This window comes from Balaenoptera musculus, chromosome 11 (genome assembly GCF_009873245.2).
Source record: "Balaenoptera musculus isolate JJ_BM4_2016_0621 chromosome 11, mBalMus1.pri.v3, whole genome shotgun sequence".
In the NCBI taxonomy this organism is placed as follows: domain Eukaryota; kingdom Metazoa; phylum Chordata; class Mammalia; order Artiodactyla; family Balaenopteridae; genus Balaenoptera; species Balaenoptera musculus.
In genome coordinates this window covers 63,393,608-63,410,315 of record NC_045795.1, presented here as the reverse complement: position 1 = coordinate 63,410,315, position 16,708 = coordinate 63,393,608, and the positions used below count along the sequence as shown (strand labels likewise).

Here is a 16,708-nt window from a genome sequence, read left to right as displayed (position 1 = left end):
TGGGTTGCCCATCCCCCCTCCAAGTCGGCTTCCCTGTTCCAGGGCTCCGAGTCAGCCCAGCACAGTATGAGGCTGGGAGGTCAGGGCTCACTGGCTGCTCCTCACTGCCAGGGAGCAGCCCTCCACTCCTCATGGAACATCAGCGCAGCGGGGTTGTTTCCCAAGTGCCCGCTTCCGTGGCCACCCCATGGGCCCCCAGCCATAATTACCCCTGGCTGGCTGTGCCCCCAGAGGGACTCGGGCAGGACCCCCAGACGTCACTCCATGGGCCCATGGAGCATTCCTCTCTGCAGGGAGACTTGTTTTCTAGTGGAATCCTTTAACCTGTTTTGCGAATATCTCTACTCACAAGTAATTGACCAAGAACCTAGAGGTCTGTCTGATCTGTTTTTCAGCTGTCTTCACTGCGGTTTGCCAGCAGGATGAAGCTGGTCACCACTGAGCCTGCCATCAATGAAAAGTATGACGCTGAGGTACTAAGGGGCTTGTAGGCAGCTATCTCGCTGTGGGGAAGGTGTATGGGTTTGCTGCCTGGGTCACAAGAACCTGGCTTCCCTTCCTGCCTTGACCAAAGATACCCATATGATCCTGGGTCAGTCCCTTTCTGCTCTGGGATAGGCCAGTGTTTAGAGTCCCTTGGGGGCTGCCACAAAGGTGAAAGGGCTAGGTCAGGCCCCCACCCAATTCCTATGTGGGGCTTCAAGGCCTCTGAGTGCCCTGGGCTTCTGCATGAGAGTCCTTAGAGCTAATTGTTTCTGAGCTAAATCAGTGTGGACCATCTCTCAGACTCATCTGGTTAGGTCACTACAGAACCTCTTTCTTCCCAGTCTGAGCAATCCCTCTCAGCAAACAGCTGACCAATCAGAAGAATGATCAGCATCACCAATAGCCAGGGAAATGCAAGTTAAAACCTTAGTGGAATTCCACCCTCAGACTAGCAAAAATTAGAAATTTTCTGACAATGTAGAAACAATGGTATGTGCAGAAACAGCAATGCTTATTTATTTCTTGTCAAAGTGTAATTGACAACCACTTTGGAGAGCATTTTGGCAACATCTAGTAAAGTAAAAACACATTTACCAATAATTTGGTTTTCCTTTAACATGCTTATGCAATCGTAGTTACTGGAGACAGGAACATATACATGCCCTAAACCCATGACAAACTAGCTAAACTTTTCAGATTCTAAATCCTGAAGGAAAATAACAGTCCGGGGGCTCTGTGGATCTAACCCATGGTTTGGAGGTTGAGGAGGAAGTAGAGCTTAGAGCAGTGGTTCTCAAACTTGAGTGGGTATCGGAATCACCCTGCGGGCTCATTGAACCACAGGTCACTGCACCCGTTCCCAGAGTTCCTGATTCCATTGGTCTGGGGTGGGGGCTGAGGATTCAAATTTCTCATGAGTGTCCCCAGTGCTGTTGCTGCTGCTGTTCTGGACCACACTTGGAGAATGATGGGCACAGTAGTTAAGAGCGCTGGCCCCTGCGTGGGGCTATACTGGTTCAGCAGCCTGCTCTTTCCTTCGTCAGCTGTATAACCTCAGCGAGAAACTTATTCTTTCTAAGGCAGGAGTAACAGAGTTCACTCTCAAAGAGATGTGAAGAACAAGATAATGGGTAGGAATCTTTTAGCACAGTGCTGTCATGGAGTAAATGCTCAGGAAATGTTAGCTAGCACTCTAGTCACTTCTGCAGACCAGCAGTATCACTTCTAGGTATATAGTCTAGCAGCATTCTCACATATGCACATAAAGAGACTTATAGAAGATGGTGCTGCACTGCTTGTTGTAATGGTGAAAAGTTAGGAACGTGATTAAAGAGTAGCTAAGTAGGTTGCAGAGGGAGGGAGCCAGAGCTAGAGCTGTGAGCATGGATCATTTCTAGTGAGAAAACAACTTGGGGATTGAATGGTGGCATCTCTCGTTTATACCAAGTATAAGAACATACAAAGCAATGCTGATCATCGTTAGTGGATAGATGTGTGTACAAAGAAAAAATGTATGGGAGTGAAAAGACCAAACCGAGCAGAGGCTCCTTCTGGATGTCAGCGTGGGGAATGGATTTGGAGTGGGGTAGCCAGGGGCTTCACATTTATCTGAAATGTTTTATTTCTTAAAAAAACAAAAACAAAAACACCTGAAGCCAATATGGTGGCATGCTGTTAAAGTCAGATTTTAGGGTGGTCTTCCCAAGGTTTCATGGCATTATTTTCTATGCTTTTCTGTAGCTTGGAGCTTTTCTTATTTATTTTTCTTATTTTCTTATTTGGTGCTCTCTTAGCTTAGGACTACCACATTACCACCTGTGAACCTGGCTGAGTGGGCATTGCACCTGGCAGCGAGGGCTTTCATTTTAATGTAATTCCTGTTCTGAAATCTGCACTGTTGTTCCTGGACAGCCAAGTTGCCATGTCACCAAATGCAAATGTGTTTATAATCTTTATGATAAGCATTTTCCTTTATATGTATGAGTTCTCGAGAGAGACCTGGAAAATTATTTTGGTTGTTGCCTTTCCTAGACTGTAGCCTGTATTCCCAGGTTGTTTCCAGCACCATTTTCAGTACTGATACCTCTTTTCAAGGGGGTGGAATAGCTTCTGTAGAGTTTCCTTGGTTGGTGGGGCTGGCTGGAAGGTGGGAGATTGAGTTCCTGATCCACCTCTGCTACCAGCTCTCTGTGGTGAGTTGCTCAGGCTCTGAGCCTCAGGATATTCATCTGTGAACTAGGAGGTTGGACTGATGACTTCCAGCAACCCTCCCACTATGTCATTCTGTGACTCTGTGAGGTGGTGTAAGGGTTGTGAGCCACGGGCATAAACAGACAGCAGAGAGACTTGGGGTACCCTACTCTGCCAAGAGGAAGCACACCTGCACGCTGCCGTGGGGTCAAAATAGGGAAACTTCTTAGGCTGATAGCTGCTCACAATCTGGCGTGGACTTAAGTAGAACTCTCTGAATTATCCTCATTACGTTTATGATGGAAACACCTAACCATCAAGGAACTTACATGGGTCTGTGCTGTCTCTGAGGCATTTTTTTTCCATCCAGAAAATACCCCTGTTTCTTATAAGGGAGTTGGTCAGCCAGGAGGTGCTGCCAGACCCTATTCTTTGGGGTCTTCTGCTTCAGCCCTATTTCCAAGCAGCTTCTTTCCAGTCAGTAGAAGAGGGCAAGTTAGAGGCCACTAAGCTTGCCAGGCAGTAGGAGAAGTGGCTTCCATACTCTCAGGGTGCAGCATAGAGGCTGGTGACCCATGGGAGCAGATGGCTCATTTCCACCATTACCTGATTGGCCCAGAGGTCTAACCTGGCTCCTCATGCCACACTGGACAGAGTCATCCAGCCGGAGGTCCCCAGCAGCTCAGCCAGACTTTTCCTAGCTGGGCGTAGCGCATTTTCTAGAGCTGAGATCCCTCAGCTGAGAGGAAGGGATGGAGATGAGTAGGGGCTGGCCACCAGTCCTCTCCCGTTCACCTCACAGGGAGTCCACCTGAAGGACCATCTTGAGGATGCCCAGAGGGGCAGAGTCAGAACCTGGACCCTGGTCATGTGTCTTGAGTTCAGGCTTTGTGCCCTGATTTGCCACTGAGCCACCGGGACACCAGGACCCCTTGCTACAGACTGGTGACAGCTTTGGTCACCAGTCCTGAGAACCAGCTGTCAGGGGCTCCCTCCAGTGGCCATTTTTTGACAACTAAAGGAAGCCCTGTTGTTCACAGTGAAGGTTCTCAGCATGAAGTACCTTGTGCTTCTTATATGACAAAACACTAGGACAGTATCTATCAAATGTAAAATGACTAAGCAATTCTGCTTCTAGAAATGTATCATTTATTCATTCAGCTAAAATTTATGGAGTACTTACTATGTGCCAGGCACTTTTTGAAGCACTTGAGATGTATCAGTGTACCAACAGAAACACAAATCTCTGTCTTTGAAGAGCTGACAGTCTGCTGGGGGTGGGAGAGATAGATATAATAAGCATAAGAAATCAGTCATTTCTAGATTTGCTATTTACGACAACATGGATGAACCTAGAGGACATTATGCTAAGTGAAATAAGCCAGACACAGAAAGAAAAATACTGCATGATCTCACTTATATGTGGAACCTAACAAAGTCAAATTCATAGAAGCAGAAAGTAGAGCAGTGATTACCAGGAGTGGGTGGGGGCAGGCTGAGAAATGGGGAGATGTTGGTCAAAGGGTACATATTTTTAGTTCTAAGATGAGTTAGTTCTGGGGACCTAATGTATAGCATGGTGACTATAATTAATAGTAGTGTATTGTGTACTGAAAATTTGCTAGGAAAGTAGATCTCAGATGCTCATACCACACACACAAAAAATGGTAACTAGTGGATATGTTAATTAGCTTGACTGTAGTAATCATTTCACTGTGTACATGTATATCAAAACGTCATGTTGTACACCTTAAATATATATAATTTTTCTTAAAACCAAAATAGGTAAGTTGTAGAGCTTCACTGTCCAATACAGTAGCCACTACTCACATGTGGCTACTGAAATCAGTAAAAAAAATTTTTTTGTTTTGGCTGTGCTACGCGGCATGCGGGATCCTAATTCCCCAACCAGGGATCGAACTCGTGCCCACTGCAGTGGAAGTGCGGAGTCTTAACCACTGGACCAGCAGGGAAGTCCCCTGAAATCAGTAAAATTAAATAAAATTAAAAATTCACTTCCTTGGTCCCACCAGTCACATTTTAAGTGTTCAATAGCTTTATGTGGCTTGCAGCACAAACACAGAACATTTTCATCATTACAGCAAGTTCTATTAGACAACACTGCTCTAGGGCATGTTCTATGAAAGAAAAGTAGAGCAAGATGTTAAAAAAGAGTGGTGTGAGGGTGGGGAGGGGATTGCAGTTTTACATGAGGTGATAGAGGTGCGCCTAATTTAGAAGCTTTTGAACAAAGACTTGAGGGAGGTGAGCCATGGAAATACCTGGGAGAAGAGTGTCCCAGGCAGAGGGGACAGACAGTACAGAGGCAGGAATGTGCCCATTTGGTGGGGTGGAGTGAGCAGGGGGAGAAGAGTAGGAAAGAAGTAATAAGGCAGATCACATAGAGCTCATAGATCACTGTGTTTTCGTATACAAAGATGTAAGTGCAAAGATGTTTTGCAGCATTTTTTGTAGCAGCAATAAATTGGAGGTGGCATACCTGATTATCAGTGGGGAATGGTAATGCTTTGCGTAGTGGTTGGGAAGGATGAGGGTCAATGCACCCTGGAGGCATGGGCTGCACTGAGAGGGCCATTACCCTGTTGGACTGGAGTATCCTGGAGCTCCTGGGAGTCAGGGTTTGAGGTGGCCCTAGGGGTGCCCGTGCTCACTCTGTTCTCAGTCTCCTCTGCAGTAAGAGGCAGAGGCCAGAGGACTGCTGAGACCCCCTCAAACCCTAAAGTCACCCAGTTGGGGAAAAGTCACCAGTGGGGAGAGAATCATCCAGATGCTGAGATCACACCCCATGGATTACCTGGAAGAGCCAGGATGTCCAGGCACAGGTGGGGAATTATAGGCTTGATATGGAAGAGGCAGGGTGGCTTCTCTGACCGTCCTCCCTGCTTTCCCCCTCACCCCCCCCCCGCCCCACACAATATGTTTCCCTGGCAGCGGATGGTCAAGAACCTGGAGAAGGAGCTGGCACTGCTCAAGCAGGAACTAGCCATCCATGACAGCCTGGTAAGGGGCTAGAGGTGGTGGTGGGGCGTGGTTGCCAGAATGCTAGAGGGACTAGGGTTAGGTTACCAGGTGGGCAGAAGGGCTAGGTTGGGAGGGGGCAAAGGGTCAGGGCAGGGATGCTGGATGAGCAGAGCCGGTTGGGTGGGCGGAGGGACTGGGTGGACAGGGGGCCAGATGGGTCGGGGGCTGAGTAGAGAGACTCGGGGGTGGGGCAGAAGGGCTGGGGGACCAGGAATGTCTGGTAGGCAGGGACACTGGACAAACAAGAAGATGTGGACAGGGGTGTCAGATGGTCAGGCAGTAGGCAGGGGGATGAGGGGCAGGGGCCAGAGGCCTGGAAGGGGTACAGGGGCAGACAGAATGATGGGTCAAGGTCAGGAGAGGTGGCCCCTGACCAAGGCTGGATGGTCAGGTGGGGACAGCAGCAGGGAGCCATGAAGGTAGGGGGTGGGGGCAGGAGTCCTCCAGTAGCCTGTCCGAGCTAATGCTCATGGTCCAGAGGAGCCTCAAGGCAGAGGCTGCCCCCTCCCTCCTGTGGCCCTCATCCTACAGAGTCTGCTGAGACTCAGTCAGCAGAACCCCCTTGTTTGGAGTAGCAGGCCCCCTGTTGGGCAGCCTCTCCTTCCCCGCCCTACCTGGTTGTCCCTTGCTGACCTGAACACCTGGCCTGTGAGTCAGGCCCTCCTTGCCAGGACGTGGTGATGAAGGGAATGGAGCTGGCTTGGGCGGCCAGGGTCTGTGCCCAACCTCCCCACTTTGGTTCTCAGAATGGTCCCTGCCACCCCGCTTGGGCTCGGGTGCTTGGAGCTTAACAATATGTTCCTTTTCCTCCTCCAAGGCCAACCGTACCCTTGTGAACTATGACCCCATGGATGAAATTCAGATTGCCGAGATCAACTCCCAGGTGCGGAGGTACCTGGAGGGAACGCTGGACGAGATTGACGTAAGGAGCCCCTCAGGACCACCGTGTCCAGCTGGCCCGGGCCTCCATCTCCCGGCCATACCCCGAAGCGTGCTGTGCTAGCCTTGGAACCTCACACCGAGAGGGTACAGGGGGTGTAGGGTAGGTGGTGCTGGACTCCTGGCCTCAGGGCCCTTCAGCCCACCTCAGGGCCTCGGCATCCATGTTTAGGGTTGCAGGGCTGTAGGTGGCCCACAGAGTGGCTGACAGCCTTAAACAGCCTTGAATACACAGGAGGTGGTCCATCACTGGGGGCACAAGTGTGGACCCTGGAGCTAGGCTGCCCTGGATCGAATCTCAGCTCAGCTTTCTCCTTGCTGAGTGACCTCAGGAAAATGCTCAAGCTCGTGTACTCTGGTGGCCTCACCTGTACGGTGTGGTGGGGAGGGAAACCGAGCTGGGATGAACTGAGATGCAGCACCTGAGGGGCTTGACTGTGCCAGGCAGAGTGAGGGCATTAAAGGATGACGGTCATGCTGGTTGTCTACGAGGCAGAACCCCCAGGGCCCATGCTGGAGTGGGCCAAGGAGGAGGAGACAGCAGCCACACAGGGAAAGATGCATTGTTTTTATAGCACAGGCTGGCAGACCTCTCACCAGGGAGCTCATGGGCAGAACCTTGCCTGACCTGTTACTGTGAGCAGCTGCCGGAGGCAAGCCTGGGACAACTGAGGGGCAGGCTGCTCTGGTCTTCCTAATAAGGGCAGCCCCAGACTGACCAAGGCGTCGAGGGTAATGCTGGCGGGCTATAGGCCCAAGAGGGAGGCTGATGGCCTTTCTTCAGCCACAGGTGAGTGTGTCTGTGCCCACACAGAAAGGTTCATAATGGAACCTTTTGGAAGCAGGAGAGAGCTGAGGACAATAAATTTTATTTAAATGTTTTCTTAGTATTTTCAAGAACTAGAGTCATTTTAATTTTATAGAGGTCTTCACTCAGAAAAGGTGATTTTTATAGTCGCAGTAAATAGTTTTAAAACTACTAATCAGGTGTTCCTCTGTTCTTGAGGAGGGCTGGACTGCCACTTTGCTGAGAGGGTGTTGGCAGATGTCCCATTCTTTTTTTTTTTTAATATTTATTTATTTTTGGCTGTGTTGGGTCTTCGTTGCTGCGCATGGGCTTTCTCTAGTTGTGGTGAGCGGAGGCTACTCTTCGTCATGGTGTGCGGGCTTCTCATTGCAGTGGCTTCTCTTGTTGCGGAGCACGGGCTCTAGGCACGTGGCCTCAGTAGTTGTGGCGCACAGGCCTAGTTGCTCTGCGGCATGTGGGATCTTCCCGGACCAGGGATCAAACCCGTGTCCCCTGCGTTGGCAGGCGGATTCTTAACCGCTGCGCTACCAGGGAAGTCCCAGATGTCCCATTCTTGAGACAGATGGTCCACGGGTTAGCCAAGGGGTCCTGGTTTCTCTACTAACACAGACACAGCCTTGGTCCCGTGGTGCCCTTGGTCTAACCTCTGCCTTGTTCTCTTCCCTCCAGATAATCAACCTCAGACAGATCCAGGAGGTGTTCAACCAGTTCCGGGTGGTTCTGAGGTAAGGGACCCACCCCATCCACCCAACTCCTACGTCAGGCTGCCATTTTCATTTCCCATGGTATGGATGCCGGTCTCCAAGTGCACTGCCTTCTCTCTGGTGTGTGAGGAGCCAGATCAGAGGCCTCTGGGTATGGCAGGCCCTGGGTGTCTCTGGGCCTGAGCTCTCATATCCTCCTGCCCTTCCCTTCCCCTGGGGGAAGTGGGGAGGACAGCCCTCCATTCAAGGGCTACTCAGAGACGAGGTGGTCCCTGGTTTCCTGAGTTTATTAATTGGACAGGAGGTCCTTATGGAGTGCCAGCCCTGAAGATGGCCGGAGCAGGACACTTTGATACTCCCCACAACCCCCTCCCCACCTCAGGAGGGATTTGTGGTTTATTTGGGTACAGACATACCTGTAGCCTGACTGGCTGATGCTGGATGGTATCACAGAAGCTGGGTATGTGATTTTGAAGGGCCTGTTAGAGACGGACAGGTGGGGAAGCATGGTGCCGAGGCAGGCTTACGGTCCTTGTTAAAGGTCATCTTAGAGCAGTTGTGCTTGGCACATAAGGTGGCCCCTGCAGATTTGGGGGCTGGACAAGGGGTACACACACTGGGGAGTGGGGAGCAGGGGAATGAGCATGTTTTGTCTGGTCTGGTTCATGATGAGGATGTGGCTCTGTTGCAGGGGCCACACACAAACAACTTCTAACTCCAGTACTTGGTGCTTGCCGCAGTGGGTTCAGCATGGCCCCAGCTGTGAGGGGTTCTTTCACTCTCTCTCCCAAGCCAACAGGAACAGGAAGTGGAGTCCGCTTTGCGCAGGAAGTACACCCTCATAGACAAGAATGACTTCGCAGCCTTCTCTGCTGTCCAGAAGGTAAGCACAATTGCCTCTTGCCGACAAGACTCACATCAGATTTTTCCATGCCCAGATCTTTCCAGAGACAGCGAGTGTCCTGCATTAAAGCAGATCTAGGGTTGCAACAGGTAAAGGTAACGCCAGCATGAGCATGGGGTGACCCATGCAGGAGTAAACCGCATATGAGTTCAAAATGTTCTCCATAAAATGGAGATGTGGCTAGTAGTAAACAAGACCAATTCCCAGAGTTAGGTTGGAAACGGGCCCCAAGAGCCTCAGAGTATGGAATGAGACACCAGACCATGAGAGGAGTTGATGTAGGAAGTGGACATTGAGTAGGGTGGTCAGAGACAGCTCTGCTGGGGACAGCCTGGAGTGACATCAGCAGGAGCCACATCTCGGTGTGTGGGATGAACATGTCCACCTTTGGTCCATATACGCCTGGTTCCCCAGGGAGCCTGAACCCTTAATCTAACCACAGACCTGCAACTGGCCTCTGTCCAGGCAGGGCTCGTGGACGCTGACGGCCACCTAGTGGGCGAGCCTGACGGACAAGGCTTCGGACTCGGAGTCGCCCCTTCCTCTACCAGACCCGGGAAGAAATCCAAGTCCAAGAAGATGTTCAAAGAGCAGCTCAGGTGAGTGACCTTCCTGCTGCTCCAGCTTATCAGCACCTGGCCCTCCGTGGCTGGTGAAAGGGAGGACATAAGCTGTCCCTCCCTTCCCCCAGTGTTAGTTATGGGGTGGTCACAATGGATACCTCTCCTGCCAATACTAGCAGCATCTGTGGGGCCCAGGCTGGGGCCGGTCACCTGTCATCCTCACAGCAGTTCCACGAGGTGGGAGTTCATGTCTCCATTTTAACTAATGAGGAGACCAAGGCTCAGAGAGGGGAATTCATTCCAAGGTCACATTGCTAAGGTGTGGTAGAGTGGAAGTGAGAAGCCAGGCCGGCACTCGCCCTCCGGTACTTCATGTGGAAACCCAGCCCCCACCACCAGGTTCCTTCTGTGACCCGGCTAATTGGCACCCACATCACCTAAAAACTCCAGCTCACCTTTGAGGCAAGACTCATTTGTAGATGCAGGGTGTCAAGGTTCCCTTAATGAACCAGCCTCCCTGGGAAGTGCTGTGTCGTGGTGGACAAAGCACATGCTCTGGAGGTAACGCCTGGGCTCACCTCCCTGCTCAGTAGTTCTTTCACCCAAGGGGGTCACCTTCTGTGAGGTGTAAGAGCCTCTCTGCCTCTGTTTCCTCATCCCTAAAATGGGTATAATAATAATAATAGCATCAGTCACTGGGGTGGTTTTGAGGATAAGTGAGTAAATGCAGTCCCTGTCCCTGGAAGACCTCAATACAAGTAAGTTGTTACCATTATTATCACTTGTAAAAGGACACGGGCCAGAGCTGATTGTAGAAAACTGTCACATGCAGTACTGGAGTCGGGTAGGAGGATGCCCTGGCCTCCTCCTGCCTCTTCAGGAGGGCAGTCACACCCCCAGCCTCTCTGTTCTGCCGTTGGGTAATTAGTGCAGTAACAAATGGATCGAGGCTTGGTTCCCCCAAGCCACACCTGTTGCAAGAAGAAGAAAAGAGAAGGAAACAGTGGAAGGAGCCATGGACATCCTCCCTTTAGTTCAGTCCTGCTCACATGTACCTCTCTGGGAGGGAGGACCCTGGGTGCCATCAGTTGGAGAGGGAGGATGGCTACTTTCCGGAGAGCTGGTGTGGGCACTGATAGAGGTGGGAGAGCAAGTCGTGGACTGGTCAGAGCAGCGGGGCAGACGTGTCTCTCTTTACTGTTGGTCCACAGACAGACACACCCTGGGTGGGGGCTCTGCTACTCCTTCCCGGGGATGCCTGTGTGACTAATACCTCAGCAGCCATGATGCTCCTTAGAGCCTGTGGCCCACCCCAAAGGTCCTTATGCTTCCAAACTGGAGACTGCCCATTCTTCCCAGGTGTCTCCTGCTGAGACTGCTGGAAGGAGGACTTCTTGTTCTGATAAAAGGGAGAGAAATTCTCTCCTCTTCCTCCCCATCTGCATGGCTTAGGGTTGTACTCTTTGCCCTTTGGCCTGGGTTTATGTTCAAGATCGGAGCTGAGTGGGCTGGGGCTTCTGGTGTATGAGTGCTGAGCAAGATTACTCCCCTCAGCATCAGAGACACTGAGCCTGGGGTCTCCCTGCCTTCTCCTTCCAGCTCCTTGGCAAGAAAGGAGGGTGCCAGCAGCCCTGTGAGTGGCAAGGACTTGGATGCTTCCACCTCCAAGACCCAGTTGACCCCATCCTCCAAGGATGGAGATGTCAAAGACATGCTTCTGCAGGACCGGGAGACCTCCAGTATTGAGCCCCTTGCCTCGGAATCCCCAAAGGAGGAATCACACCCACCCAGGTGACCATCTAACAGTAACCGCTGCACCAGATCATACAAAATCAGAGTATGACAAGGAAAGAGCACCTGCAGATAGAAGAGAAATAAAATGGGGTAATAGGCAAAGACTAGGAGCACAGTCCAAAACAGAAGAAATATGATGGCTTATACACGTGCAAAATGTTTCAACCTCAGGAGTCATCCAAGATACACAATTATACACAGAATCATTTTAGACCCTCCAAATAGCAATTATTTAAATAATTAAATTTGCATATTTTGAATAAGTAATGTATTCAAAAGATACAAAATTCTCAGGTATGAGACCCTTCCTCCAGCCACCCAGTTCCTCTCTGTGGTGAGTCAGTGATTGAGTTTTTAGGAATCTATCCTGAGGAAATAATTAGAGATGTAGACAAAGATTTATACAAAAAGATTGTGTCATTAATTTAAAAAGCAAAAGAAAAAATTTTTGGTAACACCTTCAATAGTTGACATTAGGGAAAGGGCACTAAGTGAATTATTTTCTCTGCCCTTGAAATGTACAAAGATGTACATGAAGAATTTTTCCCCAGCCTGTGAACATTTCCAAACATTCAGAGAAGTTGGAAGAATTGTATAGTGAAACCCCTCTTGATTCCGCCATTAATGTTACTATAGTATTTCATCATGTGTCTTTCTCTCCATCCTTCCATCCATCTTTTTTTAAAAAATGGATTTCAAAGTAAGTTGCAGACAATCTACTTTCCCCTGCCCAGCACTTCATCTTACATCTTATTAACTAGAGTTCTCAAAGAGTTTTTAATAGCATGAAAGAATGCTTCTGTGAAAAAAGTAAGATGTAAAATTATATATATTGCATGACTCCAAATATTAAAACGGTTATCAAAGAAATGAAGGAGATACACTAAAGTGTGGTTGCCAATAGGTAATGAGTGGTATTTTGGGGTTTTTTTTGTAACTTTTCCTTACTTTCCTCATTTTCTGCAATAGTCATGTGCCCTTGTGTACTCAGTAAAACAGAGACGAGAGAATGATTCCTACACAGTTTAGCTCCCATCTGGGGTACGTGGTGCCCAGGAATTCGGACCTCCTGCTTACAGAAGCCCCAGGGAAGAAAGGTGAAGTGCCCGGTGGCTCCAAAACAGCTGCCCCATTTCTCCCTCCTCCTTCCCCTCCATCTTCAGGCCCAGCACCCCACCCGCCAAGCCTGTGGCCTTTGAGGACTTTAAGAACGAACGGGGTAGTGAGATCAACCGCATCTTCAAAGAAAACAAATCCATTTTGAACGAGCGGAGGAAAAGGGCCAGCGAGACCACACAGCGCATCAATGCCATCAAGCGGGAGATCGACATGACCAAGGAGGCACTAAATTTCCAGAAGTCACTACGAGAGAAGCAAGGTAAAGGTGATGGGAAGATAGTTGGGGGACAGTGGGATCTGAGTCATCCTGCTCGGGATGGGGCAGCCTTGGGCACTGGAGGACTGAGTTGGAAGGGGGCCAGCAGGGGATGTTGGGGTGCAGGCTTCATCCCTGGGTCATCACTTGGCTCTAGTCAGCCCTGGGGAACCACAGAGTCCTTTCCTGTCAGCTAGCTTCTGCCTGCAAGTCCCCCTTCTTGCATTATCTCAGATCTAAGTGCTGGACCTTCCATCTGATATGTGCTTCTGCCCATGGAGGGACAGAATGTTGGTCTTGTAGACACTTCCCCAGGGAGATGGGTGGCTGGCGACCGCCACAAGGTCCATGGGTCCTGGTGTTGTCTCCTCACTGACCACAGTGGTCTGATTGGGGTAGGGGTGCTGGTCAAGACATGAGAAACTGAGGAGGGAATGAGAATGTGGATACCAGGGGCCAAGTGATTCACTGTCACTAAGACCATTCCTCATGCCAACCCTGCAACAAACTGGCCTAGCAAAGCCTCGTCTCTTAAGGCAGGTGGTGTGGGAAGCCCTCAGGCTCAACGAGCAGGGACCCCTGTGTGGGGAGTGGGGAGAGTGCTCACCTGGTTACCCTGACCTGGTGCCCTGGTCCCAGTGGCAGACACTGCCCATACCTTCAATGTGCACCAAGAACCCTCAAGCTTGAGTGAGCAGAGGACTCATTTGGGAGGGCTGGTCAAGTGCAGATTCCTAGGCTGCAATCAGTAGCTCTGACTCAGGAAATCTGGAGCAGGGCCCAGAACATGCATTTTAATGAGTAACCATCCCAACACTGAGGCTGGTGGTTCAGAGGCCACACTCTTGTTCACAGGCAGGGCACACCACCGGTTACTGGGCTTTCCCTTGCTAAATCGCAACCCTATGCTAGGCCAGCCTTCTTGAATGATCTCACTGATCACCTGGGCATCTCCAGGTGGCACTTGGTTTTCTGCAGGTCAGGGGGATCATCTCACTCACAGAGGTTGCATTTTACTCACTTATTTCTCAGAGGGCAACTTTATTTCCAAATTCTTGGGGCTACTTTGCTCATACCCTACGGACCAAGTGTAACACACTGTTCCAGAGGGCAAAGCCCTCCATGAATTTGGGAAGTAGGGGAAGGTGGGTGATGGTGGCTCCAGACATGACCCCACCCAGAACCTCTAGAGTGAAGGCCTTGCAGGACCAACAAGCACTTCTTTGTCCCTTCTGCCTACACCTTGTTTTTCTTAAAAAAAAATTTATTTATTTATTTATTTGGTCGCACCAGTTTTTAGTTGTGGCAGGTGGGCTCCTTAGTTGCAGCTCCAGGGCTCCTTAGTTGTGGCATGCGAACTCTTAGTTGCGGCACGCATTTGGGATCTAGTTCCCCGACAAGGGATGGAACCCGGGCCCCCTGCATTGGGAACACGGAGTCTTAACCACTGCGCCACCAGGGAAGTCCCCCCACACCTCCTTTGAATATGCAACCCCTTATTATATATTTACATATTTTAAATAATATATATGCATGCTATGCTGGTATATCACTTACTCCTCAATATACCTGAAAATGGATATTTTTAAAGGATGGGATGTAGAAGAAATAAACAATATTTTCAAATATTTAAACTTTTATCAGTATCAAAAAACATTTTTGCTCTTTCCCCCTCCAAAGCAGTTGTTTTCCCATTGGTTGTTAAAATACCAAGCAAAATACCTTTATCTTAAGGGAACAGATCAAGTAAATTCATTTTTTAAAATATTTTCTAGGTACCTTGACTGACAGCCACTTATCAGCCCAGAACAGTCACTGAATTTGAGACATTAATTAGTCGTTTGTGGGGAAAAAAAAAAAAAAAGAAAAATCATCTTAAGTTCAGCTCTCATAAGCGTTTTCTTTGGAGATAATCAGAGAACCTCTGGGTAGTACAAAAGATGTCACTCCCCATGTCAACAGAGTACTGTAAAGACTCTACTCTGTGATTGACGGATTTGTCTTTATCAAAGTGACCACATCAGGCCCACGGCAGCAAACCAGGTTGCTCTGCACTGAAGGTGAGGGCTACCCTGGACCCCCCTCCCCCACCACTGCAAACACCTTGAATTGGAACCCTTGCCTCTCCATGAATGGTGTCAGTGACACTTAATGTGCCTCACTTCTCCCCTGTAAACATCAGTGGAAGTGCTAATGCTTTCCTCCAGTACCTGGGGACTGCCTCGTGCACCCTGGCCACACACCTCGGTCACACACAGGACTCACTCTCCAGCGGGGTGAGTGAGACACCCCTGGGTGTTGACACGACGCCTTTGCTGAACTTTCAGGGTGCTGTGGGCAGTAGACAGCCAGGTGAGTGGCTCCACAGATATTGTTATTTTGTCTTAACCCAACAACCTTCATCAAACTGACAGACCTTAAAAGGTCCATCCAAAGAGACAGTGAGTGGAGATGACCAATAGCACAACTGACCTCTCTCCTCCTGGAGCCCTCTGACAGCCATCCGACAAGATACAGATGTCTGATGGTCTCTGACAAGAAGGTAGCTGGCGAATGCTGAAATCATCAAGAAGACAATTTGAAATGTGGGTTTACATCTACTGTTATTAATAAGGAACCCTGCCCAACTGCCTTGTGGTACTAGCCAGTGGTGGCAGCTTGTTTACATAATTTATAAAAAAAGGTAAACACCTGTATAATAGAGGTATTTACTGGATATCTTTGGCTAGTGGGGTTTAAGATCAAAGTAATTGTGGAACTTGGGCCATCTCTACCCTTTCCTCTGCCCACCCCTCCTGTTTGTCCTAAAAATGCCAGTGTGGTCCTCTGACCTGAGCTCCCTCTCCCTGTGAGACATATCCTAGTAGCCTGGCCTTCTCATGCCTTGTCCACCTCCATGCTGCACCCCAGCCCTTCCCAGGTCCTGTCTTCATGCTTTGCCAGCACTCTCCCCTCTTTCTGACCACCTCAGGTGGGCACCTCATTCCCTCACCTCCTCCTTCCCCCTGCAGGCGAGTATGAGAACAAGGGGCTGATGATCATTGATGAGGAGGAATTCCTGCTGATCTTGAAGCTTAAAGACCTCAAGAAGCAGTACCGGACAGAGTATCAGGACCTACAGGACCTCAGGGCTGAGATCCAGTACTGCCAGCACCTGGTGGATCAGTGTCGACATCGCCTGCTCACGGGTGTGCCGTTTGGGAAGGTTGGCTGGCCACCTGGGGTTCCAGGAGGCACAGGGCAGGGCTACCGTCTGGGTTCTAGAAGTGGCTTCAGAACTCTTCTCTGGCAGAGGCAGGGGCTGGACAGGACTTTTTTTTTTTTGGCTATGCCCTGGGGCATGCGGGATCCTAGTTCCCCTAGTTCCCGCTGCAGGGATCGAAGCCTGCAGTGGAGTCTTAACCACTGGACTGCCAGGGAAGTCCCTGGACAGGGCCTTAGATGTGCGTTTCCAGGATTCTGAGGGCAGGAGATGGAGATGGGAAAGGGTGAGACCCTGGAGCAGGAAGTGAAGAGAGGGTGAGCTGTGACAAGCACGAGACAGAGAGACACACACAGCCTTGACCTGCTTCCTCAGGGACTCCCCACCCTCACAGTGCCATCTCCCTGTCTCCCTGCAGAATTTGACATCTGGTACAATGAGTCCTTCTTTGTCCCTGAGGACCTGCAGGTGGCACTGAAGCCAGGTGACAGCATCCGGCCAGGCATGATGCCTCTCAGCAGGATTGTGTCTCTGGTGAGTGGCACAGGGCAGGGGTGGGGATGGTGGACGAGCACAGGGCAGTGGGCAGTGCCCCTTGTCCTCTGTTCTCTCCACAAGCTTGGCAGTGTACCGGCTGCTCCCAGCCTCTCCTACAGCTGGCCCAGGCAGGTGGGCAGGTACAGGTCTCTCCCCCGTTATCA

The 16,708-nt window shown here is 50.2% G+C and overlaps 1 protein-coding gene across 2 annotated transcripts in view; it reads left to right on the top strand.

Moving 5' to 3' along the window:
• Positions 1–16,708, top strand: part of KIF9 (kinesin family member 9) — a 48,114-nt gene that overhangs the window by 21,701 nt on the left and 9,705 nt on the right. For both annotated transcript variants that reach the window (XM_036867942.1, XM_036867941.1), the window contains 10 exons: positions 396–473; positions 5,629–5,697; positions 6,536–6,640; positions 8,135–8,190; positions 8,962–9,052; positions 9,539–9,672; positions 11,236–11,427; positions 12,594–12,808; positions 15,817–15,993; positions 16,426–16,541. In XM_036867942.1, coding sequence (XP_036723837.1) covers positions 396–473; positions 5,629–5,697; positions 6,536–6,640; positions 8,135–8,190; positions 8,962–9,052; positions 9,539–9,672; positions 11,236–11,427; positions 12,594–12,808; positions 15,817–15,993; positions 16,426–16,541 — 1,233 coding nt within the window. The remainder of the gene's footprint in view (positions 1–395; positions 474–5,628; positions 5,698–6,535; positions 6,641–8,134; positions 8,191–8,961; positions 9,053–9,538; positions 9,673–11,235; positions 11,428–12,593; positions 12,809–15,816; positions 15,994–16,425; positions 16,542–16,708) is intronic.